Source organism: Liolophura sinensis, chromosome 12 (assembly GCF_032854445.1).
Source record: "Liolophura sinensis isolate JHLJ2023 chromosome 12, CUHK_Ljap_v2, whole genome shotgun sequence".
Taxonomy (NCBI): domain Eukaryota; kingdom Metazoa; phylum Mollusca; class Polyplacophora; order Chitonida; family Chitonidae; genus Liolophura; species Liolophura sinensis.
This window is the reverse complement of record NC_088306.1, coordinates 25,422,913-25,448,332: the sequence shown is the minus strand read 5'-3', so window position 1 is coordinate 25,448,332 and position 25,420 is coordinate 25,422,913. Positions and strand designations below refer to the sequence as shown.

Here is a 25,420-nt window from a genome sequence, read left to right as displayed (position 1 = left end):
GTACTGTCTCTGTATGAGAAGTGATGCTTGGTACATGTATGAAAGGCGTTGGGCTCCATCCGGGCGTCTGGCCTGTCATAAATATATGGGTACATATGTGAGACAATATCGGTACAGTAAGGAAGTCGTAAACCTCCTTCCTGCCTGTATCAAGACCAAAGCTGTGAACTCATGTTCTTTCCTTTATTACGTCACAATTATCGGTGTACGTCTGCTCGTAAAGTGTATGAAGTACACACGCCCTGCAACGTCACAGAGGGAAACGATACGTTCCGCTGTCATTTTGGGCCTTCTGTGCAGCTCGTCCTCGAGTCTCCCATTGGTGCAACATGATCCGCCCACTGCAAGGCCATGTTAAACTCCTATCGTACAGATAAGCAAACAAGGAATGTGCCGCCTTCTAGTGAATATAGACACTTAAATTTCAATCGCACGCGGTGCGGGATCAATACCGGGTTTGGGCAGGGAATTTGTAGATTCCCCTAATTCCCAAGCTGGTGCGGCCGTTTCCACAATTTCGCGTTCGTTGAAGAGCACTTCTTTTCCACAAATATGGTGTGCACATCATGTGGAAAGGATCTACAGTAGTTTACCAAAGGTCCGTGGTTGACACCGGGCGCTCCAGTTTTCTACACCCATAAAATTGAGTATGGCCTTCAGCAACAATCAAATTAAGGCTAACTTGGCAATACTGCTGTTTTGACACTTTGATAAGTTATTTATTCACGGTCAGTTGCTTTAGTGACCTAGTTTGGGTCTTCTAACGTTTTTACTACATTTGCACATCAAAAGTGTTTGGGTTTGCGATTGTATGCATTGTTGAACACCTGAGCTTTGATCATTGTTCACTGTTTTGTAAATAATCAGCCAAGATAGCGAATTTGGACGATGCTTCCCATTACGAACTATTTCCTGGAGTCCATTTACGAAACTATGGTAACTTGCGTCTGGCGTAACAAATAACGAAGATGTATATCACCTTGGTAAATGCACTGGACCCGGCGTCGTGATAGCCGAGTAAGACAAGTCCTTTGTGTCTAACTCTAATAGACCGTCATATCACTATGGTAATCAATCAGATAATGTCTGGGGATAACGTAGATTGTTAAAGATGTAAGCGGCTGATAACAAAAGACAAGCCTTTATTGCACGAACTTGAACAAATGATGAACATTACTAAGGATTAAGATAGAGTGGTCAATGAAAAAAATATTTCAACATTTCAATAATTTTGCAGGAGGCGTCTGTTTGTTTTGAAACTTGAGTGTATCACATGGGGAGAGTTGCATTAAATTGTTAGTTGGTCCAAAAATGTGAAATATAACGTTTAGATGTCTGTAAGCGCATTAAGTGAGACAATTTTGGAAATTGTCAGACGACCAGCAAAATTACTGGTCAGCACGCTTGCCAATTAGCCCACTAGCGAGGCTGTCGACCTGTCGCTTGCCAACAAGTCCACTGGCCAAAGGATCTACAAATCGTTTGCCAACAAGACCACTGGCCAAAGGATCCACGAATCGTTTCCCAACAAGTCCACTGGCCAAAGGATCTACAAATCGCTTGCCAACAAGTCCACTGGCCAAAGGATCCACGAATCGTTTCCCAACAAGTCCACTGGCCAAAGGATCTACATATCGCTTGCCAACTAGTCCACTGGCCAAAGGATCTACAAATCGTTTTCCAACAAGTCCACTGGCCAAAGGATCCACGAATCGTTTCCCAACAAGTCCACTGGCCAAAGGATCTACAAATCGTTTCCCAACTAGTCCACTGGCCAAAGGATCCACGAATCGTTTCCCAACAAGTCCACTGGCCAAAGGATCTACAAATCGTTTCCCAACTAGTCCACTGGCCAAAGGATCTACAAATCGTTTCCCAACAAGTCCACTGGCCAAAGGATCTACAAATCGTTTTCCAACTAGTCCACTGGCCAAAGGATCCACGAAGCGTTTCCCAACTAGTCCACTGGCCAAAGGATCCACGAATCTCTTCCCAACAAGTCCACTTGCAAGAGAATCAATAGGGCGTTTACCTAAAAGTCCGCTAGCAAGGGGATCAAACTCTCTTTTGCCAACAAGCCCACTCGCTAGGGGGTCGATGTAACGTTTATCGTGCTTAGCGTTCTCAACGCTATCAACGGCCGCTTCATCTTCCGGAAATTGATAATGTAACTCACGACTTTGCCGACTTTTTGGATTGAGTTCATCACTGGATTTAACTTCTTCAGAAGATCTGAAAGAAAAAGAAATAAATAAATTAGGACAAAGACTTCAACTGTTGTCCCAGGAAGCGTAACCTTTTCATTCCTAGCTTTTGCGCTTAAAGTGACATTCGACATTGCCACAATGTTTACTGGCCAGAAAATCAAGTCGGACAAAAAGCATATACGACAGCGCATTCACCTGGTCATGTTAATATAAAAGGGTTTTAAAAATCACTGTAAATTAACAAATTTTACCATTTGTGTATCACCTTGTATGTTTTCATTTCACTAAAAGATAGGGTTGAAATATTATCCTTTAGCCCACTGATATTACCACGGAAGAAGTTCAATTAAGTAAATGGTAATAGTCAAATTGCAGGGATGAGACATGACTTATTACTCTTTGTATTTTTTTCATGTGTATGTTTATAATACGACATAAATCTTACAAAAACGGTACCACGGAAGAGACTTCACAGAAAAAGTGATTAAAGAAATAATAGAAAAACAGTATTTGCACGTTGAAAAAGTATTTTTTGGTGTATATTTTGGGGCAAATTTTAATCCTGTTCTGTTGAATAAGTGCTGGATTTCATTCCGTTTCAAGTTTGTGTTTTTCGGGGAGTTGAAGAGGATACACAAAAAATTGTCGACATTCGAAAGTAAAGGCAAACTTCCGCATTTATATACACGCAAGTGGTGAGGAAAAGGGACAATTTATTTTCAATACTCAATACACTAGACGCCAGAATACATTGGGTTATTGCTGCGAATTATTCCATTATTATAGCACACAAATTATATTAATACAACGCAAAAATTTTGTAGAGGTTCAGTTAAAAGTAATTTTCGTAAATTAATTGAAACCCCGCAGCATTTCATGTAAAGACAAAACCCCTGCCCTTTTTGCTGATGTGCGTTCTTACAAAATTATATATTAGATGGAAAAATACTTTTAAAATATATCTTCTTTCTATACACTTACATTTCACTTACATACATGTATGCTTAAGCGCCTAGTCGGCCTACAGTATAAATTAGATACTCTCTACATCAAAGGGCTTCTTTAAAGAGTCACACATAAATCCTATACCAAGTTCTAATGCATGTTAAAACTACCGTAGGTAGCCGAAATGATCAACGCCTTGCTTTATCCGTTAATCATAAACACCCCAAAATTACAGCGTTTACTAATATCACTAATTAACTCGTGTTAAACATGACTTCTCTGTTTAACCGCCTGTGAACCCCCGATAGCTAATTCGACCTTGACTTCTAATTGCTGTTGACTAAAGACGTATGGTGGATGAGGTCGTTGTTTCAGCTGTCAACTAGAATTACGACTAATGTCCCACGAAACTGCGGCTGCTGTGTCGAGTCAGCACTAGTAATGACGGTTTAGTACGCTGAATCGGTAAACTTAGGGACATTTATGACTAGAGTGGCCAAATTGCGACGATGCTGGAAAAGACAGGAAAATTAAACTCTGAATGGGGAATAACCTAATGAAAAAATAAGTACACCATTTCTAGGTGTGCCAAATGGCTTAGAGGGAGGAGAGGAGGGGAGTTTTCGTGACTGAGGTGGTTAACGGGCCAGTGGGGTGCAATGGCCTCTCATCCATGGGGTCGCTGTGCGTTCAATTCCAGCTCCTGTTGGCTTCCTCTCCGACAGGTGGGCAGGCCTTCCAGCAGCCTGGATTTCCTCGGGGCAACCTGCTGATAGTAGTTGGTTTCCCCGAGCTCTGCCCGGTTTTCTCCCACCATAAATTTTGCCGCCGTTGTATAAGTGAAATATTCTTGAGTACGGCGTAAAACACCACCCAAATACATAAATGAATATACGAATGTCTTGGCTGTACATGTAAACTAGTTTTATTTTTAAGGGAAATAGAAAGCTGGAATTGCCATCCTTCGGACTGAGGAACTGATAATACTGCGACACAATTTTAATTTCAGTGTACATAACAACTGACTTGATGCTGGGATACTATTGGTTTCTATTTCGGTGAAACATTACATTAATGTAGCCCATGTTTGAAAAAGAAAAATGAATCTGGTGACCTTTCCGTCCGCTAGCATCCTGAAACTGACAATATATATATATATATATAAAATTATTATTATATTATAAAATTAAACATGAAAAACGTGTTTTGGGGTTTGGCTGGATGATACCTTAAAAGGAGTAATTTTATGTAATATTTTATTTGCCTCTAAACTGCACATTTCTGAAGAATTTTAGATCAATCACCGTATTCCGGAAATTGTCCGGAAATTGTTTAGTGATCAGGCTATAGTTTCCTGGCATTAAAGGAGGGGTGAACCGTGGGTGAGTGGTTGAGTTGTTTGCCTTTTAATTACCACTAGACAAGAGGCGTGGGTTCAACACCGGCCTTGGATAGAGAATTTGTATGGAATGCCCCGCTCTCATTGATTATTGTTGACAATAAGCGTTTGTGACCATTTGTGTAACCTAGCGTTAGTTGACTACTTGTCGTCCACCAGTATCGCGTGTATATCTCCACGTCAGATGTGAGCAGGTCTGCTGCTTTCCTCTATCCATAAAAAATGGTGACAAATTCTTTTGTAGGGCGTTCAGGAAAAATCGAATAAATAATATAAAGAAGTTATAAACCAGTTATAAGCTAGAATTGCTACCCCTGTTCTGTAATGGAACATTGTATATGTGCATACGTAAGCAGCGGCTATAAATAGCACACCAGTTCCGTGGCAGCCGGTAAATGAGGATCGCCGGAAAACGCCGAAGTTCACCGAAGTGGCAACACTGTGGTTCGTTAAATAGCATCTTGTGCCTGGTTTTCTGTGGGTGTGCTCTACAGCTTTTAACGAAGCGAGTAAGTCGTCTGAGTATAGCTGTAATTGCCAATTTGTGTGCCTCCGAGGAGATAAGAACCGGCATTACTTCCTCCCTATACGCCGTTTGTTTCGGTACTGAGCATATACCATACGAAGGGTATACACAGTTTTCTAGCATGCCGAGAACGTCTCTTACAAAAATCGATGTTGTCTCTCATCGATTGATTGACTTATCCAATCAAGTATTTGCCGATCGATTATTTCATTAAAACCAGGAACCACCTGACTGCTTGGCTGATTGATTGATTGGGCCATGGACTGTGCTGGGGTGAACTTTTCGGCGTAAATGCACAATCGACTTGGCTATCTTCGCAAAACTTAACTCTTCCACGAACCTGGCAACGAAACTACCGGTAATTATAAGACTAATGTCAATTTGCACGAACAATGTGAGCGCGACTACAGGGTTTAAAAGCTCTAAAATGTCCCCTTACAGGCATTTATTGAACTGGTACCAATACTGTAACGGTGCTTGAATTAGAGTTAGGTTGAGTGGGGGGATATAGAGAGGAAGGGGTGGGGAGACACGTGACATCCAAATTCCAGTCTCCACCCAGGAGGTGCCTTCACTACTAGCGACAGAAAGCCTCTTAAGACAGCTTCCCATACAATGTATCCAATAAATGATACGAGGTATGAACTAAGTTTTGCATTTGTTTGGTGGGTGATGTAGCTGTCTATAATCATTATGATTATAATCAATCGCTTACAATCTTTATGATGATAATGATTTTTCTACAATCGTTATTATGAAAATGATTCACATGTAGCAATTATAACGATACTGATTTGTCTACATTCATTATAATGAGGATGATTTGTCTACAATCATTGTGATAAAAAATACCAAAATAATAAAAGAACGGTAATGATATTTGTACTATAGCAATTGGTCCGTCTAGTTTTACTGTTATAACCACTAATACTAATGTACCTGTACATTTCTGTTGCGTTTATTTACGTTCTAGTATGTTTATTTACCAAAACGTTACCTTTTATATTACCTTATAACAGGCGTATAAGACCAATCAAATAAATAAATAAATAAATAAATAAATAAATAAATAAATAAATAAATAAATAAATAAATAAATATTATAACAACCACGCTAGAAGGATTGAGACTTTGTCCTTTCAAAAAAAAAAAACATTTTGACCAGTTTTGATATAAAAATACAACCCGATAGAGTCATAAACTGACTTGTGGAAACCTTTATTTATTTATTTATTTGATTGGTGTTTTACACGGTATTTTGGATTTTGGTAGGAAGAAAGCGTACAGGACACGAGGGCCCGTGGGAACAATTAATAAAATAGACATTCTGCAGTCTTGATCTAAAACCCTGGTTAAACGACTGGATCTTGTTACAGGATAAAATGTCAAGTATTTGACCGACAGACCGTTTTACCGGCTGACAGAGCGATCTGAGATTAGTTTGTTACATTTTGATACCCTGTGCTCTACACCGTCTGACTTGGAGACCGAATCTTACGAACCAGTCTCATACTTTCCCGGGTAATCTCTGCCACAAGTTGCTCCCAATACGCCAATGTACATCGCCCAATACTGACAAATCACGGTCACGTCTAAAACTGCGTCTCTTGGCAACCGCGCGGTATATCTCCGCATACACTCGGCCATGAATGACGGCCATGACACATCGTCCATCACCGCCTTCTCCAGGGGTAACCGATAGACCATTATAGTCTGGCGAAGGAGATAATACATCTGTCTGTTTTAAGGTTTCCCGCAAGCATCGCTTTTCTCAAAGGAACAGTACAATGGTCTGACCTAAAATCACATGGTTCTTGAAGCAGGCAGGCTAGCCTCTTTGCAGTCGTATATAAGTGAAATATTCTTGAGTACGGAGTAAAACATCAATCAAATCAAATAAATGAAAGAAAAACCCAGTAAGGGATATTCCAGTTCATGCCTCTTATTTCTCCAAAATGCCCCTTTACTTTCTAAAAGCAGTTGTGTACAAAAAATTCACAGGATGTGTACCACAGGTACATATTAACTGTAACAAATTTCCTCAGGAGCATTAATGTGTACCTTAAAATATTATTTTCATATAACCTTAAACTTTTGAAGTATACCAAATTGTCCACTTTGTTGTTTAAACCGCGAGCTACATAGACACATTTTTACAAAACGGCACCAATTTGCTTTTGAGATTGTAAATGTTTAATGGGTAAGGAATGCAGTTACGTTGTTCAAGACGTGTCAAGTTAATCGCCAAATCACCGTAAATGCAATTGCTTGATACACATAGGAATATGAGTGGTATGTATTTTCAATCCATTCAGACTACATCTGCTTCTAGGTAACCCGTCTTCAGTGTAACTTTTTCAGAGACTGTAATGCTAAGTGGTCTTTGATTTATTTAGTTTTTTTTTTGATTGGTGTTTTACGCCGTATTCAAGAATATTTCACATATACGACGGCGGCCTGCATTGTGGTCGGAGAAAAACCGGGCAGAGCCCGGGGGAAACAAACGACCATCCGAATGTTGATCTTCCCATGTATTGCCAGAGAGGAATCCAGCGTGAGATAAACACGAACTTACGAAGACCGCATTGGCGGGATGCTCCTGGGTCATTGTGCCGCGCTGGTGTGCTACCTGCCTCGGCCACGTAGGCCTCCCAACTGGTCTTTCAGAATTTGTTTTGTCGAATGAAGGCCTGAACTGTAGAGGAAGAGATGACATCGCAGGTATTTGTCTTTAAATTGTACAGTCACTGACAGTTACGTTTACTCACACTGTTACGTTTAACGTGTGGCTGCCACAAAGGAAGACATAGAAGCTGCCCCAGTGCATGAAACTGTGCATCTCAAGAAGCGCAACTGACTATAGTTGTAAGTGGCATCTCCTGACACACTCGTAAGGCCACTTCATTTTCCAGTTCTGTTTTACTCTTCCTTTCCCAGTTCTGTTTTACTCTTCCTTTCCTTTCCGGGTTACAAAGTTGCAATCATGCACAAAAGCGATCTTTAGAATATTAAATCGAAAACTCCTGACTGGTCATACTGAAATTTTTTATTTTTTTGGTAGTAGACACTGTAGAGTGGAAAAATCTCTCCACCACAAATGTAAGTTTCTGAAAAATTCTTGTACCCGCAGATATGCACAAATCAATAAAATCAATATATACAAAATGTGACTTTCAGTTTATACTTCCGCAAAACGTAAGATATTAATGTAAATGATAGACGACCGCTTGTGTTGTCGGCCAGGATTCACGTATGATTTCGCTATTGTTCCCACACGTTACGCAATACCATGCCTTACCAATGATTCGTTTTAACCCATGACAACACTTATTTCACGCAAGACAGCCTATATCTTCACTCATACATCTTTACTCTAAACACGCAAAAGCATGTTTCCAAAGAAAAAAAGCAGAACCTCAAAGATTCGAACACTCACGAGATACAACGTGTTCTCCGGACTGATTTCTTTAGTTCACTGTAGTTTTAAGGATACTTGAGGGGCTAAGGTTGAAATTTTAAACTTGTCAAATTATGACAAAATTGATCACATTATAAAGTTTATATTTTACACATGAATACAAACGTTAATCAAACAAAACTTCGACAGCACGTAGAAAAACACACATGAATGCTTCCGTAAAAATATTTTTATGGTTTACGTTGATCTCAATGCAAATTAAAAACACAGTAACTAGTTTGAACGAAAATTGGGGGTTTTGATTGAGGGGTCATTTTGGCAGATTATTACTAAGCAGCCATCTCTTTTATAGCTGTGTAATTTTTATAGGTGTGTCGACCACGTTTTATACTTCTGATTCAGAAATTTACAGAATTATGCTGGGATTTTGATTTTTGCGCTTTCTTATCGTATCTCTCTGGGGCATATTCTCCGCCTTACCGTATCAGGTCCGTTATATAAAAAGACTGGACATGCTTTTGACACGAAGCCTTTGTGGGAATAATTCACCTCAATTATGCCATGTTAATGAATCGATACCAGCAGCTTATAAATACACCCCATGTATATAGCACCATGGCTTAAAGAGAATTAGGAATGAAAAATTGTAGTGATGTTACCTGTAATTTATTAGCCGTCACAGATCTAGAAACACTCAAAATGCCGTGTTGTCTTCATATTTCATAAACAGTTACAGGAAAACAATGCCAAATCGACGGGTCTCGGGGATACTTATAGTCCACCAAAGACATTTTGTGCAACCGTACTCGGAAAGTGCAGCCGTACGCGGAAAGTATAACACGTGAGAAAAGGGAGGTAATGCTGAGGCACGGATATCTTTGTTACAGGCTGACAAGATGCTGCACAAATTGGACTGAATCACCGGGTGGTAAAATTTAAAAACCACAGGTAAGATGAGGTTTTAGGGACTACACTTTTGACTTCATACAAGGCAAATCTGTCAATGACATCACTATGCATATCACTTTTTATAATTGTCTTGGGGAAGAAAAACCCATAAAGGTAAAAAGAAATCCCAGCCTAATTAAAGCCGTTAATTAAAGCCCAGCCTTAAACCAAGTTATTCCCTTTACATAAGCTGCAACCTTTTAAAGCCGCTCGCAGTGTATTAATGTTTTTTTTACAAAATGAAAGAATCCTTGGCGTTCGAGTCTTCAATGATATTCGATTAGTAATTTAAAAAGAACGATTTCCAGCTGCAGTCAATGAAAGTTTTTTTAATTTCTTATCTATAATAGCATTTAGGATTCCGCGCATGTATAGATTCTGTTGCACCTTCAGTATACCCCGGTATTACTTTGAGATACAGATAAACTAAACCTTTCATTTACAATTCATTTGGTCTGCGAATTAAGTCGAAGATTTGGTGATTGTACTAGGGACATGTAGCTGAGTTCCTATGAGATTAAAACCACCTGTTTTAATTAACATTCACAAATGTTTCAATGTTAGGGAGCTAAATAGCAGACAACATGTGAAAACCAAATCTGCTCTCGCCAAGTGCTACAAAAAGCCAATTCATACATTTTTCCTACCAAAGACGTTGGCATTTTTAGAAACAAGAACCTCAAAATAAGGTACACCATGAACGATTTGTAAACAACCATATCGTTCCATTTGCTCCTATTCAATAAGTAATCTGTTTCGCATTCACAGTTTTGTAAATATCCAACTAGAATTTGACACAGATATCCATTTAACTTGTCAGAATTAATTAAACACCCCCATGTGTTTCTTTTGTTGGAAAATCAATGTATCATAACGATCGTTTCTTTGGATATGTGAACTAATTTCAGATTTTTGTAGTTGACTGAAGACGGTATGATTTTGATACTTGTTATGATTTCGATAATAGCTTTGATTTTGATAATTGTATTATTAGAAATATTTCACCTTTTAGACATTACATGAGCCAATTAGCAATAGCTCCGGCAATCCACGTAAAGGTCCACCGCAAATCGTAGCATTTCGTGTTGTCCTGTACTCAGCCCCACCCCCATTAAGTAAATGTCCCATGTTAATAGATGATAGGATATCCAAAATTTGACAGACCGACTGACTAACTCTGTGCAATTGGTGGTGCTGATGATTCTGTTATTGCAGCAGATTACTCTCTTAAATATAACACACATATTCTGTTAATTCAACATAGCCATTCTGTTAGACTAACAGGATATTATGTTGAATGTGACACAGTATTGTGTTACAATAACAGAATACATTCTGGTATCACTCAACAACAGATTTTCTTTTAAATTTGACAGAATCCTATTTTTAATGTACAGCTTTCGGGGTTGCGTGTTTTTTTGCTTGAAATTCTTTTCCTGTTGACGTTTTTGCTACTCTGCATCACCTGAGTTAGCCTCTGTATGTTTTTACATTACCTTTTTTCTTTTAAATTTGACAGAATCCTTTTTTTAATGTACAGCTTTCGGGGTTGCGTGTTTTTTGCTTGAAATTCTTTTCCTGTTGACGTTTTTGCTACTCTGCACCACCTGAGTTAGCCTCTGTATGTTTTTACATTACCTTTTACCTTTTTTTCTTTTAAATTTGACAGAATCCTTTTTTTAATGTACAGCTTTCGGGGTTGCGTGTTTTTTGCTTGAAATTCTTTTCCTGTTGACGTTTTTGCTACTCTGCACCACCTGAGTTAGCCTCTGTATGTTTTTACATTACCTTTTACCTTTTTTTCTTTTAAATTTGACAGAATCCTTTTTTTAATGTACAGCTTTCGGGGTTGCGTGTTTTTTGCTTGAAATTCTTTTCCTGTTGACGTTTTTGCTACTCTGCAACACCTGAGTTAGCCTCTGTATGTTTTTACATTACCTTTTACCTTTTTTCTTTTAAATTTGACAGAATCCTTTTTTTAATGTACAGCTTTCGGGGTTGCGTGTTTTTTGCTTGAAATTCTTTTCCTGTTGACGTTTTTACTACTCTGCATCACCTGAGTTAGCCTCTGTATGTTTTTACATTACCTTTTACCTTTTTTTCTTTTAAATTTGACAGAATCCTTTTTTTAATGTACAGCTTTCGGGGTTGCGTGTTTTTTGCTTGAAATTCTTTTCCTATTGACGTTTTTGCTACTCTGCATCACCTGAGTTAGCCTCTGTATGTTTTTACATAACCTGTTATTTATCTGTCGACCAACTATTTTTGTAGCCTTCTCACTCAAGTTGTTGTCTTCTTTTGGCATGAATGAATGGAACTTTATATCTGTCTGTCTGCCGACCGACTAACGGACTGACGGGATTACAGGCAAACAGATATTACATGTAGAGCTGTTTGCCGCAGCTAGAAATAATAATACAAAATGATATTTAATGTGATTTGTATGTTACATGTGATGAAAACACTGCATTTTGAGAAATTCTAGACTAACTAATGAATTGCAATTAACATCATTGCCTCTTCTATTTTTTAACCTAATTCTGCGTTAACCATGGTACTGAGGGTCGTGTAAATTGTTACTATTTATGCATTTACATGAACAGTTAGAAAAAAAAACCCTGACTCAGGTAAATTGACAAGAGGCCATATTTCAGCTTTTACCATTTGCCACCTGTCACACTGTCGTTGTTGCTCTGGTTTTACTGTCCACGCTGTATGTCTTTAATGATATTATAAGATGGAACTTATGGACACGCAAATTTAATTGGAAAAAAATCTGAGCGGAAATTTGGGGGAATCATTGCCTCCCCATAAAAATTGTGTGCTTTAATTCAGGTTCAGATACGTGTTTCGCAAGAAAGAAAAGAATTACCAATTACTACTTTGTCCCATAAAACGGATCCCAGGGGTTTACCTGTCCAGTGTAGGCCAGTAGGGTGAACTATAACTTGTAACGTTATGACCCCGCTTGCGCTTGTTTTGTGATTTTTATCACATGCACGCAGCGTGTCTGTATGTATAGTATTTTGTCTTACTCGCCCGACGTATGCGGCAAACACAATCAGCAGGCCTCAACATTTCAAACACCCTTCCCCCCACTCCCCCCCCCCCCCCCACACACACACACACACACGACAATTCGTTTAACCAAACAGTTCTCCTGGTATTAGGTCTTTCCCTGTGTAAGACCTCTCCCTGCGGTGGTTGATTCTATGGCGTTCTAATTTACTTACGGAAACTTACTGACACTATCAACCTTAGTCCCAGGGGTCAGCCATATTAGTCTGCAGCGACCCTATAATTGGAGAATTCGTCAACATCTGCATCTGACACACCTGCGGCAGCTTGGTTGAACACTGGTTGTCAGCAGAGACCACGCGGCAACTGACACGTAGCGAAGAAGTTCCTAACTGCTTCTGGCCAACTGTAACAAGTACACTATAATTTGCCAAGGTCGGGTCAAAATCTTTAAACAGGATACTTGTTACTACTTCGTTTTGTGCTCGGCACTGAGAGGTTAGAGCATAGAAACAGGACTGGTTGGCCCGGTGTCGGTATAATGTGACTGGGTGGGTTGTCTTGGGCATGATACTTCAGTGGCGACTGCAGGCATGCACTCCCCCCTGCTACAAGAGGACACAGTACACTCACCTAATGACTACCCGTTGTCATATGACTGAACAATCGTTACGTAAAAACACAAGCATACATACCATTATTTAGGACAACCATACCCCTTCAAGACTTCATTACAAGGACAGCTCAAGGAATAACCGACTCCATTTGCCTAGTGTTAAGTAGACGAGAATAAACCTGGCCACCGTTTTAAAAGTAGAAGATAAAAGTCAAAGCTTTACCGGTGAAGTGGAAGAAATTAATCACAGCCAGAAAACTGAAAATCTGTGACACGCAAATTTCTCTCGGTGCCTATCTATATATGTTGTCAACTACAGCACTGAGTGAATCTAGGCGTCAAACAGCCGTCAACCAACATACTTACGCCCAATCTTAACGAACAGTATATACATTTGAAGTAAACGAAGAGAGAAGACATATTGTGTTTGAAAATGGAACTCTAAAGAAACTTAAATGGGTTAGTCAAGGCCACGCAACAGCTAATCGAAACCCAAATTTGGTCGTAATACTTGAATTTGAATATTGATTTCACCCAGTCGCCTAGAAGATACCTTGCGTTCTTTCCAACATCATTGAAAACTGATGACTGCTTTTCTATGCATGATTTTGTCCAATTTTTGTACTTTATATACTTTCTTAGTTCCCTGCACTGTCACAATGTTAGGGTCAGCTCGACCCAGTTTTTCAGTGTCACAGGTAAACTGACGCTGAAATATAGGATGGAAAAATATGGGTCGAATTGTTTGACCCTAACAATAAGGGTCATTGTTCTAAACAAGACAGATTTTTAGGGTTGAAACAGGACACTCACCTTAAATATTTGGGATAAGTGACCCTAATATTTGGAGTTGGTCATGTCTATACCCTGAATATCAGGGTCACATCTGACCCTAGTTTTTCTGGTAGTTTTGACCCTTTCTCTTAACAGTGTGGTGGTTTGTGTTATACGTCGTTTTCTGGAATTGACCTTGCGATTAATGCCCTGGAATGTCCTTATTTTTTGCACCCCCCCCCCCCCCCGTATATGAATGTCTATTTCGACGCATAATTGAATTCAGCCCTCTCTAGTCTTATTGGAGTCTCATGTCAAGAAGTATTAAATGCAAATATTAAACGACACACACAATACAATTCAATAATATTGGTTTCCTCAAACTGTCAACCGCGACGAAAATGTATATTTATAAGCACACTGGATAAGTATGCTTTGGTAATGAACATGCAAAAGACAAAAATCTCTCTGTCCTCATACTTATTGCCGCATGCTGTGTAACGTTGATTTATGTTATGAATAAATAGAATTGACCTGCATCATGCTATGGGGGAAGTAAACAAACCGATGAATATTTCATGAAGCGCACTTTGAATGATTATCGCCAAATCGCAACAGTAGGCCAAGCTATTAGTAAACCTTCCCAGAACAGGTTTTTAGGCATAGATCTCCATGTATACGAAATTCGTATTTAACAGTTGACTATACCTCCTCCCTGCCACTCACTTCCCACTACCCCTGTGGTCCACCATTGCGCCGGCGGTTCAAACTTAGCACTCTGTAATTTGTCTGTAATTATATATGCTATTGTTTTACAGTTATTTGTTGAAGTGTGACAATATTTTGTCCCTTATCGAATTTATGCCGGCTGTCGAATTAACAATATTCCACAAACACAGAAATGGTTCAGACGTTTAAGGGAAAGTGATCTTCAATTCGTGTTTGGCCTTTAGCTTTTAACTAAAAATGTCGAATTTAATATCTCTATATCACCTTGTATCTGAAGGTTAAGAACGCAGTTTTTTTAGGTTATCACACTATCGCCACTGCTGTATTTGTAGTCTCTATTCTGTCTATTTTTTAAAATGTCGAGTGTCTTTCTCAACACCAGGAAACGTCTATGTACGTGAGATGAAGAATCACCCGCTGCATAATTCCGGCAATCGTTACCCTGGCGATGTCTTTAGAATGTAGTGTCAACATATAAGGCAGCCATTTTCACGTTGCCTTTTGTCTGACAAGTCATTCTCCCCAATACAGATCATTCTCAAGTTTCACCACTGCAAACGTAACGTATTGTGACCAATCGGCCAAGGTAAAGACAATCTGTACTCGGAAACCGGTTTGAAACAGGTAACGTTTCCATGGTAACAAATGAGTGTTCCCCGTCGCGTTATTTGCAACGATATCAAAATCGCAACCAGAAGCTAATTTAGGTAAATTAAGCTCTGGTTCGCATGAGATCAACAAAATGTACTTCTGTCGCGCTGCCTGCTGCCTTGTTTCCTTCAGGTCAACTGTTATGGCTGTCGCATGGTTAAGCTCGTAGTGTTTCCTGGACGATGGATGAAGTCGGCCAATCTGACAAAATAGGTATAAATTAGCAACACCCAATTGTTGACCTCGTTATGGCTGAACCCCATTTTGAATAAGCACTTCGCATTTGTTTTGGACTGTTTGTCACAGTAGGAAAGTTCGTCAGTACCTCCCCAACGGTGGTTTAATCATTTGCGCTCTAGTATTCTCCACCTATAAATTCGCAACCATTTTATAAGTGAAATAAATCTTCAATATAAGACATTAAACAATCAATCGGTCAATCAATCAGTCAGTCAGAAAATCCGTCCAGTTTTGTAATACTGCCAAGTCTGTATCTTATTGTACTTTTATATTGATCCTAACCTGCTGGAACCGGTTTCCACCCACCGCTATATACCTGGAGTAAACAGGACGAACAATTTCCCAAAGTTTTGGTGAAAATGAGTCAGATAGTTTCGGTTATTGAATGTAAACACAGGTGCGGAAGAGTAAAGCAAGAACTTACAAAAGATCCCCAAAGGCCTGTGGAATTACTTAGGTTATAAATGGATGAAAATGCCAAAAGAGAGCAAAATGAAAAACAGAAGCGTGCTGAATAGGCAGGGGAAAAATCAATGCTCTTAGAAGTCAGCCTTCTTCCGACGGTGTTACGCTTCTCGGAGTAAGCTCCATTAAATCAGTGTTGCTAATTAATCCCTATTCCGTCAGATCGGGCGACTTCATCCATCGTCCATCAAACACTACAAACTGTGATAATATTTATCAAGAGACATCAAATTACATGCTTATGAGTTTAACCAACAGGTAATTTACACAACTCAGTATGGTTTCGGTCCCGTCTTAAGTAAACTGTCAGTGTTTGCACGCTTGTTCGGCTAACATTTCAACGTTTTATCACGATAATGCAAAAGGAAGTCGTGACATTCATGAGCCATTGTTATACTCTCTCGATCAATACACCGAGGTTTAATTTTCCTAGTTTTTCTCCAGATCCTAAGATCTACGCCCTCTGCCCAAACAGCGTAACTATTGAAAATCAATACGAACTTTATCCCCCACCCTCCTAAGCACATGGTATACACTCAAAGAGAAAGACGGAGGCGAATACCTGCTGACTCGGACGTTAAATCTGAGTAGCCACAATAAACCATCGACTTCTGCCAGTTTTTTTAATGTGCCCTTAAAAGATTTGAACCTGTGTTCTAAATATAACAAGTTTTTTCAAAGTTTACTTGTCTGATTAAAGCACGCGCGCAAGCAGTTTGGTTTTCCCGGAAGTGTTATCAGTCCCTCGGATACAGCGAAAGCCTACCCACTATAATACGGCACATAAATCAAGTCGGGTAAATGTTTTGAGAGGTCAAACTCCACGTCATATTTGATGAGAAATGTAAGTAACTTCCTGTTACCGAATGCTTTCTCTGGAGTTTCACTAAACTCGATACTGTTTACACAAAACAGAAAGACAGTTTTCGTGTAATGTTACTTCAGCTACTACACTCTGACTGCACCAAGAGCATGTTCGTTTGGATTTATTTTCTCCTTAATCAGGCTAATGCGAGCTCGTTGTTTTTTCTATGATAATTGCCTAGGAATCGAAGACGAAAAAAGGTATGAAGAACGAATTCCACTAAGCAGCTTTGACATTAGTCAAATTTGTAAACTGTATATAATAAGTAGCTTATGATTCCGGAAGTTAAATTTTGAAGAAGTTTGTCTTAAAACGACATTGATTAAGTATTCCTACTTTTATCTCCTAGTATCAATAAAAACATGCATTTATATCACAGCTTTCTTATAATATTCGCAGTAACTGATAAACTAATAAAGCGCATCTCATTTGAGTGCGAAAAGAAACTGAAAAGCGCTCGGTTAGTTCCGAAAGCATCACAATCCAACAATCAATATACAGATGCTATACAATGAGTGCAGCTAGCAACTGTGCATCGGTCAATAAGACGCTCGCTGGACGAGCAAAATGCTGTTCACAGAAACACGTCGGAAGGAATGGGGTGGGACTTCCTTTTTCCCGCGACTGTTTTATAAGTGACCGAGGCGAAATGTTAAGTCAAATTGGTGTGTTGGAGTCAATTCGCTTGGATACGAAACAATCGCCAACGACACTCTTTATCTTGGTCAACACTGAGCACGATGACCGGGCTAACGTCATGAAGGCCATTCACAGAAACACAACGGACAGGAAGGCGTGGGACTTGCTTTTCTTGCTACCCCTTTAAGTCTTGTGCAAATTACCGTGGAAACATGTTGGTTCAAATTAGTGTGTTGGAAACAATGCGTGTGGATACGAAACAACGCTTCTTGACAGGGTTGACGTCATACGTGCTATACAAGGACGAAATAATATGTCACCGAGATTTTTCAGATTTCATGGTAGTTTAACAGGTCATCTGTAGTTTTTACAAACTGTCCTGTGTGCTGAATGTTGTTTTGACAGTGAACATGACCCACTCTAACACCACACCTACACAACAAGGTACATAACAGAAAGTTGTCACATCCGAGTAAATTGCAATAACATGTACGTGTAACATGTAACGAAGCTAATACCCACGCGGATGGTAGGCTGGTGCCCAAATTCTTGAATATACTATCTAATAGGGTAGTGATCGTTTATTATTTTTTTTAGTCTTCCGATTATTGACCTGGAACGTCCTTGTTGATTGACGGCTGGCATACGAATGTCTAGTTTCGACGTATAGATACAAGAATTTTTCACTTTTATACATACACCAAGGCATTTAGCAGGTCATTGACGAACTTTTCCAAATGCGAAGAACTTGGTGGAGGACAAGTGACCTTTAACCATCAGTTGTCTGTGGAAACCGCCAGAGGAGTGTTGTCGACCATATATTATCACTAAGTTCCCGCAAGCAATGAGAGTGGGGCCAGTAATCATCCTTTATGCTGTAGAAATAAAAACTCCTGCAACAATGCTGCAGTAAATGAAACCATTTCTACCGCATTCCCACGTTTAAGATGACGTGAAATTCATGGATGACATGGTTTTTATTCAGGCAAATCCAGGTTTCTTCCACCAACCATAAGCTTGCTGCAAGTGGTAAATTCCGGCATTATGCCGTTACACTACAATCAAAAACTCCTGTGAATTTAAATAATGAATTGTCGAGCAGCAAATGAGATTGTTCGCCTAAACAGTTCAGCTCCCTAGACAACAATTTCGCCGTCGTTCTTCAGTTTATCTATGGGTATGTGTTTTATATTTTATTATAAGGGCATCTGATCTCTTTGCTTGTTTCACAGGTGTAAAGTCGTTATCTTCAAAGAAAATAGATGTCTTTTTCCCCAAGGGCATATCGACTTCGAATATGAATACATAGATGATCATCAAAGTCCTGACATGTCAGGTAGGGCGTTGCCCAGCGCCATTTTGACTGCAGGCTCGCTTAGAAGCTTTGTCCTATAAACGTTTTTGTTTATGTCTGCGTTTGCGAAAAAAAATCCCTGAAGGTTTTGTGGAGTTCCTAAATCTAGCGGGATTCCAATAGGTGACAAAAACTGAATACAAATGCGGTATTTTATATGCAGGCATTGCGCCTGTTCGGCATGTATCAATTGCCTAGCGGATCTACAGAAATTCCTAGACGTCTCCATCGCGTATATATTCAACACTGATCCTATTTTTATGCACGACAGGCTGCTCTACAGGAAGACGTGTCTGTCTGTCGGTCGGTCAGTTGGTCAAACTTTTGACATCTGGTTTTTGGCATGGGCGAGTCACTTAAAGAAGGACCTGAGTGCATAACGACACGAAACCCTACTCACAGACGACTTTTTGCGGGGTTCCGAATTGGTTAGTATATATAAGGTGCTGATCAATCGTGGTATACTACTTTACCTGTGTGTGCTAAGGGGCGAAAATAAGAACACCTTGGTTTGTGTGAAGATGAATGTTGGATGGCCACTAGGGTACAAATATGTATAGAATTTTTAAAGAAAAGAACACATTATACAATCTATATCTCAAATGAAAGTGCTAAACATACGGTGGAACTTTTTAGTTTTTCGTAAGGGAGAAAAAGTGATTTTGTATGCCTAATTCTGCCTTAGTCATGGTGCTAGGTGGCTTGTAATTTGTTACTATTTATGCATTTGATTGAACAGTTAGAATAAAACCTCGATTCAGGTAAACTGATAAGAGGCCTTGTTTCACCGGTTACGTGCGACAATTTGTCGACGTCACACTGCCGTTGCTGCTCCAATTTTCCCTGTATGCTGTATGTCTTAATTTGAGTAAACATCGCCAACTTCTACAAAATGCAACTGATTCGAGGCACGTTAAAAGTCCCGTCATGCTTTAGGTTCGTTCAATGCGCCTCGTAAATACTCATTGCGACGTCACTGTGCTTAAGGTTTTACTCCTCTATCATATGATCAACGTGCCAAATACGCGCGTGCACAATCGTGGATTTCAAGGTCTGTGGATTCAGCTCTAAAAAGGTTGAGTTTATGATGTACTAGAGGACCACATCATGCCTTCATGCGTGACTGAAGGTTGACAAAATGTGTCTAGAATGCCATGTCTTGAAGGGCTACAGGGCAAAGATAAGCACGATGATCTATGTCATCTGTTAAAATGGCGGCCTACACGAGACATCTAAGCCTTCGATATTTAACTATTAAATACTAAAATAACAAGCACTGCTGCCAAAAAAAAAACTGAGATATTATATTTAACCTTAAATATAGTTCCTTCACTTAAAGTATAAGTTGTACAATGTGCTCTTTTCTTAGAAGGTTAGATTTCATGACCATCGGGTCAGGCAAATTGCTACAGCGCTTGCCATCTGTGCCTAACAAATATATACTATATATAAAATAGCAACGGACAGCTCAATTATTGCTGTCCGTGTCCTCCGAGAACAAAATTGTTATGCAGAAAAAAATCCACAGTGGTTTTTATAAAACGGTATTACTCTTAAGACAAGTTGTGCGGAAGAAAAACAGTTTCTCGAAATTTCTTCTTAAAAACTACTAATCAGCGGTTGTCAGCCATTTATTTTCGAGGGCCTCTCCAAAATGCTGCTCTTATTGTAATGAATAAACCCGTACCCAAAGCATAAATGTCGTTATTGATTTACAAATCATGTTGTTCTTGAAGAGTAAAAAGTGATATACCCATCAGACATTTGTTGAAGATTCGGGGTAAATGTCTATTTAAATTCTGCTGTAAATGTCAATAACCACGAGTGGTGCGTGAGCGAATATCATACAATGAAATAAACTGTCTTTATAAACGTCCAGCGAACGTGAGAAAAAAACACCATAAATATTGAGATACCAGAGAGGAACAAGCCAAGAATTCTCATTAACTCTAGCACGAATCGACTTTAAAGCTTATTATTTGAATGGGGGAATTAAACCGTTGTCAATGCTATGTTGTGTATTTATTTTTATTATTTCATTGTTGCTTAACTGGGTACTGACAACCGTGTACAGGTAAGAATGGGGTCCAGTTAAATGGTAGAGGAAACTGGGTTTCACAGCATACAATAAAATTGAAGTCACACAAAGCTAATGGCAACTCATTCGACTTAACAAACCCAACGGTAAAAAACTGATTCCGGTCTACCCGGTTTTCATTTACTGTTCAAGGTTCAAAGTTCAAGTTTATCACAGAAGAGGGAAGATTTCAAGTGAATTATGATAAGGCATCCCAGGTATTTAACGTACCAGCGCTACCCAAGAGCAAAACCCGGGAGCAAAAACAGCATGACAAGGTTAAGTATCGGTCTAACTGAGGTACAACAAAGTTAAAGGTAGGCCCGAGAAGAGTGTACGACGAGACCAGGTATAGGCCACAGAGATGTACGGAAATGCCAAGGGTAGTCGGGAGAAAAGTGCTAAGTAACTCTAAGGACAAGATTCTACTGTTGAAGTGAACGATAAGGAAAAATTCGGCTGCTGAGGTGTATGATAAGGACTAGATTCGACTGTTGAGATGTACGATAAGGAAAGATTCGACTGTCGATGTGTACGATAAAGAAAAAATTCGGCTGTTGACGTGTACGATAAGAAACAAATCGGCATTTGAGGTGAACAATAAGAAAAGATTTGGCTGTTGAAGTGTAAGATAAGGAAAAATTTGTTTGGTCAAGTGTACGATAAGGAAAGATCCGGCTATTGTGGTGCACAATGAGGAAAGTTTCGGCTTTTGAGGTGTATAACAAGAAACGATTTGGCTGTTGTCATGTATGATAAGGACAAAATACGACTGTTGACGTGTACTTCAAGGAGAAGATTCGGCTTTTGAGGTATACAGTAAGAAAAGATTTGGCTGTTGAAGTGTAAGATAAGGAAAAATTTGTTTGGTCAAGTGTACGATAAGGGAAGATCCGGCTATTGTGGTGCACAATGAGGAAAGATTCGGCTTTTGAGGTGTACAACAAGAAAAGATTTGGCTGTTGTCATGTATGATAAGGACAAAATACGACTGTTGACGTGTACTTCAAGGAGAAGATTCGGCTTTTGAGGTATACAGTAAGAAAAGATTTGGCTGTTGAAGTGTAAGATAAGGAAAAATTTGTTTGGTCAAGTGTACGATAAGGGAAGATCCGGCTATTGTGGTGCACAATGAGGAAAGATTCGGCTTTTGAGGTGTACAACAAGAAAAGATTTGGCTGTTGTCATGTATGATAAGGACAAAATACGACTGTTGACGTGTACTTCAAGGAGAAGATTCGGCTTTTGAGGTATACAGTAAGAAAAGATTTGGCTGTTGAAGTGTAAGATAAGGAAAAATTTGTTTGGTCAAGTGTACGATAAGGGAAGATCCGGCTATTGTGGTGCACAATGAGGAAAGATTCGGCTTTTGAGGTGTACAATAAGAAAAGAATGTATGATAAGGACAAGATACGACTATTGATGTGTACAACAAGGAGAAGATTCGGCTTTTGAGGTATACGATAAACCGAATGATCGGCCCCATGAATTGATGTGTACATTAAGGTTAGAAAATGGCTTACCCATTTTTCATATCCAGCAAACGAGAAGTCAGTGTAAGGAACTCTATGTAGATCTGATTATGTTTGCCGCATCAGCAACATGCAAGATATAGAGCCAAGCATGTATTGATTTAATAGTTTTAAAAAAAGTTTTATTTGCGTCTTGCTATGAAAGTAAATACGAGATAGACATGAACGGAAAAGCAAAAAAAAAATTGTCACATTGGGTAAACCGTTAGACAATGCGACTAAAATCACAACCCTGTTGTGAACGTAAGCAGCGCTTTCTGAATATAATTAACTGACACAGTATGACATCTTGACATTTTCTACCATAGATACGGCTAGTTGTTTCAAGTTTTTATTGCAATCCTTTATTACAGGGTAAACATGATTTTTGAAGAAGTAATACAAAAAGTTAACACATAAAATATAGGGATATATGATACAGAAAGTGCATCAATAAAAAATCCACAAGATGTGGAGGACTATTTACCAGAAAAAGGAACAATTCTTGAATATAATGCATGGAGATACACCTGCACTCAACAAGCATGCCACAAGACTGTTTGCTGCTAATTGCTGCGGTTGCTTTCACCTCATTAAACAAAGGTTTCATTATTGCTCACATGCACGTTAGTGAATTGCTCATGCCAGCGCGCGTGGGTTACCTTGACAATATAGAGTCTCCAGGTGATCAGAGATCACGCGGCGGCCTGCTGGGTACCGTTATTCTATCTCGTTCCCAACAAAAGCTGAACAAACGTGGCGCGGAGCACGAGGGCTTCCCGTGGTCTGGATTAAATCCAATAAATTCAGATGAAAATTAGAAAGCTGTGATCAGCAGTGATATTGCCACGCCTGGTTTGCCCTGGAAATGTATTTCATTGATAAGGAACCTTTGTTTATTTATCAATGCAACACCAGTAGCCTTTCATGAAATGCCCCTATTAATTCCTCGTCGTATACATCGATAAAAATTCATCAAAATCTTATTTGGACGTAAGAGTAATAAGGTAATAATTCCCCTGGCGGATAGTTGCAACTTTGATTAATGTAAAATAACCAATGTTCCTATTACTATATTATCAATAAATAACTGACAGATAATATTTTCCTTTGGTCTTAAATCTATACAGAGAAAATCTCTTGTGTCCAGGAATATCACCGATAAACAAAACTTCAGGATATATTCAACAAGATGATAATAAAACTCTTTGGTAACTGATGTTTCGTGACTGAATTAAATCTATTGCGGGCTGCCAATTTTCGCCACGTCATTATGATTTTATAGAAATGGATTTATCACTTTTTACCAGGCTTCGTGGGTGGGGGTGGGGGTATTCCGTGCGTAAGTACACACAGCTCATACAAAGCCCAATAAGCTTGATCTTGGTATATAAATGCATTTTTTTTTTGAAAATTAAAACTTAACTTTGGTTGCCGGTACGTTGGAATCAAACTGTAACTGAGGAAAACTGACGACGTTTTTTACCCGTTACGTGTGACTATTTGTCTTAAGAGAATAAAATTGTTAACTTCTCTTTGCTCGAATCCGTCCTAATATCTTATATTATGTATATTTTCTTAGTCCTTTAGTTGTTAGTGTACCAGCGCGACGCAATGAACCAGGAGCTTCGCATGCACCAATGCGGTCGCCGTGAGTTCAAGTCCAGCTCAAACAGGCTTCATCTCCAGTCGTACGTGGGAAGGCTGCTGGTTCTGTCCGGTTTCCTCCTACCATAACGCTTGCCTCTATCTTATAATTGAAATATTCTTGTATACGGCGTAAAACATCACTAAATAAATAAATAAATCAATCAATAAGTTCCTTTAATGGGTGGTGCTGCACGGTGGTTTGGAAATTTGTTTTGCGATTATTGGCTCGGAACGTCGCGTGTTAATAGTTGACTAATGAGATTAACAAAGCGAAAAACTTCGGTCACGGCCTAAAGTCGAGATGTTTATCGTATAGCGGGTATGGTTGAAATACAGCCAGCGAGGCTTTAAACTTCAATCAGTCAATCAGTCATTCATTTATTCATTCCTCCCGGCTGCTTCTAGTTCTTCCTACACTTAAGCCCGGTCTTTGTGGTGTAAGAAAAACGTTCTTGAGTAAAACCAGTATTCTAAGCTGAAACAAGATATTTAAAATTAAACAAAGGAAACGTATGTTCACTTGGCGATTCAAAATCCAGGTCAGACCGAAGATGACGTAAATTTCACATAGCTATAGACAGAAGTTTAAAACCGTGTCTGTCGCTAACGAGGTGGATGTTTAACATGTCTTCTGTCGCATTTTTGTTATGCGCACACTCCAGGAATGGGGAGTCATGTTTGAGACCACGTTGTGAATGGGATCAATTCGAGATGCGTCTAACGTGAGCAAGATAATGTTTGCTGTGGATACGGTAATTTCATCTTTAGACAGTGAAAACATTAATCAATACAGGATACCGTTTAGACCCTCGCTTACGTCATACGTGTCACCAGTGTCGTCAGTGGGAAGGTTAACGAAAGTGTTAACCTAAGCAAAATTGGTCACCAAAGGCGACGGTAAAATTGCTATCGACGGCGTCGGCTCGAGGAGGCCTTATATGTCAGCTATTGTCGAGATAGGGTCGATCCAGGCGATGGTTTGGGTGATTGAGGGTTAGGCTTACAAAAAAGATCATCACAAACAAGGGCAATTCGGCGGGGCAATTTCTGGGCTTATTTCACATGGCGCAGGGAAATTGGCCTTCTCAATGATGGCACGCTGCTTTGATCCTTCCAAGCTTGCAGACTTGACCTTTGGCGTCGTATGACCAAGGAACCCCGCCTGTTTGCTGGCTCGCTTGCTTGCTGTGCCTTTGCGTAAGCCACGTTATACTGATACACGCTCTGACACTTCGTTGGTCAGTATAGTATGATTAATACATAACACGCTGCCCAATTACTATTCTATTACATGGTTGGTTAAGCGAGACTAGTCCCGAGCAGGTGTACGACGTTGCTACTTCCAGGCACTGGGACAAATGAAATTAGTTCAACCAAATTGGACTAAA

At 39.4% G+C, this 25,420-nt stretch overlaps 1 protein-coding gene across 2 annotated transcripts in view; it reads right to left on the bottom strand.

The window, feature by feature from the left end:
• Nucleotides 1-289: 289 nt before the first annotated feature.
• Nucleotides 290-25,420, bottom strand: part of LOC135479324 (uncharacterized) — a 59,440-nt gene continuing 34,309 nt past the window's right edge. For both annotated transcript variants that reach the window (XM_064759146.1, XM_064759147.1), the window contains one exon: nt 290-2,232. In XM_064759146.1, the coding sequence (XP_064615216.1) occupies nt 1,389-2,232 (844 nt within the window). In that variant the 3' untranslated portion in view covers nt 290-1,388. The remainder of the gene's footprint in view (nt 2,233-25,420) is intronic.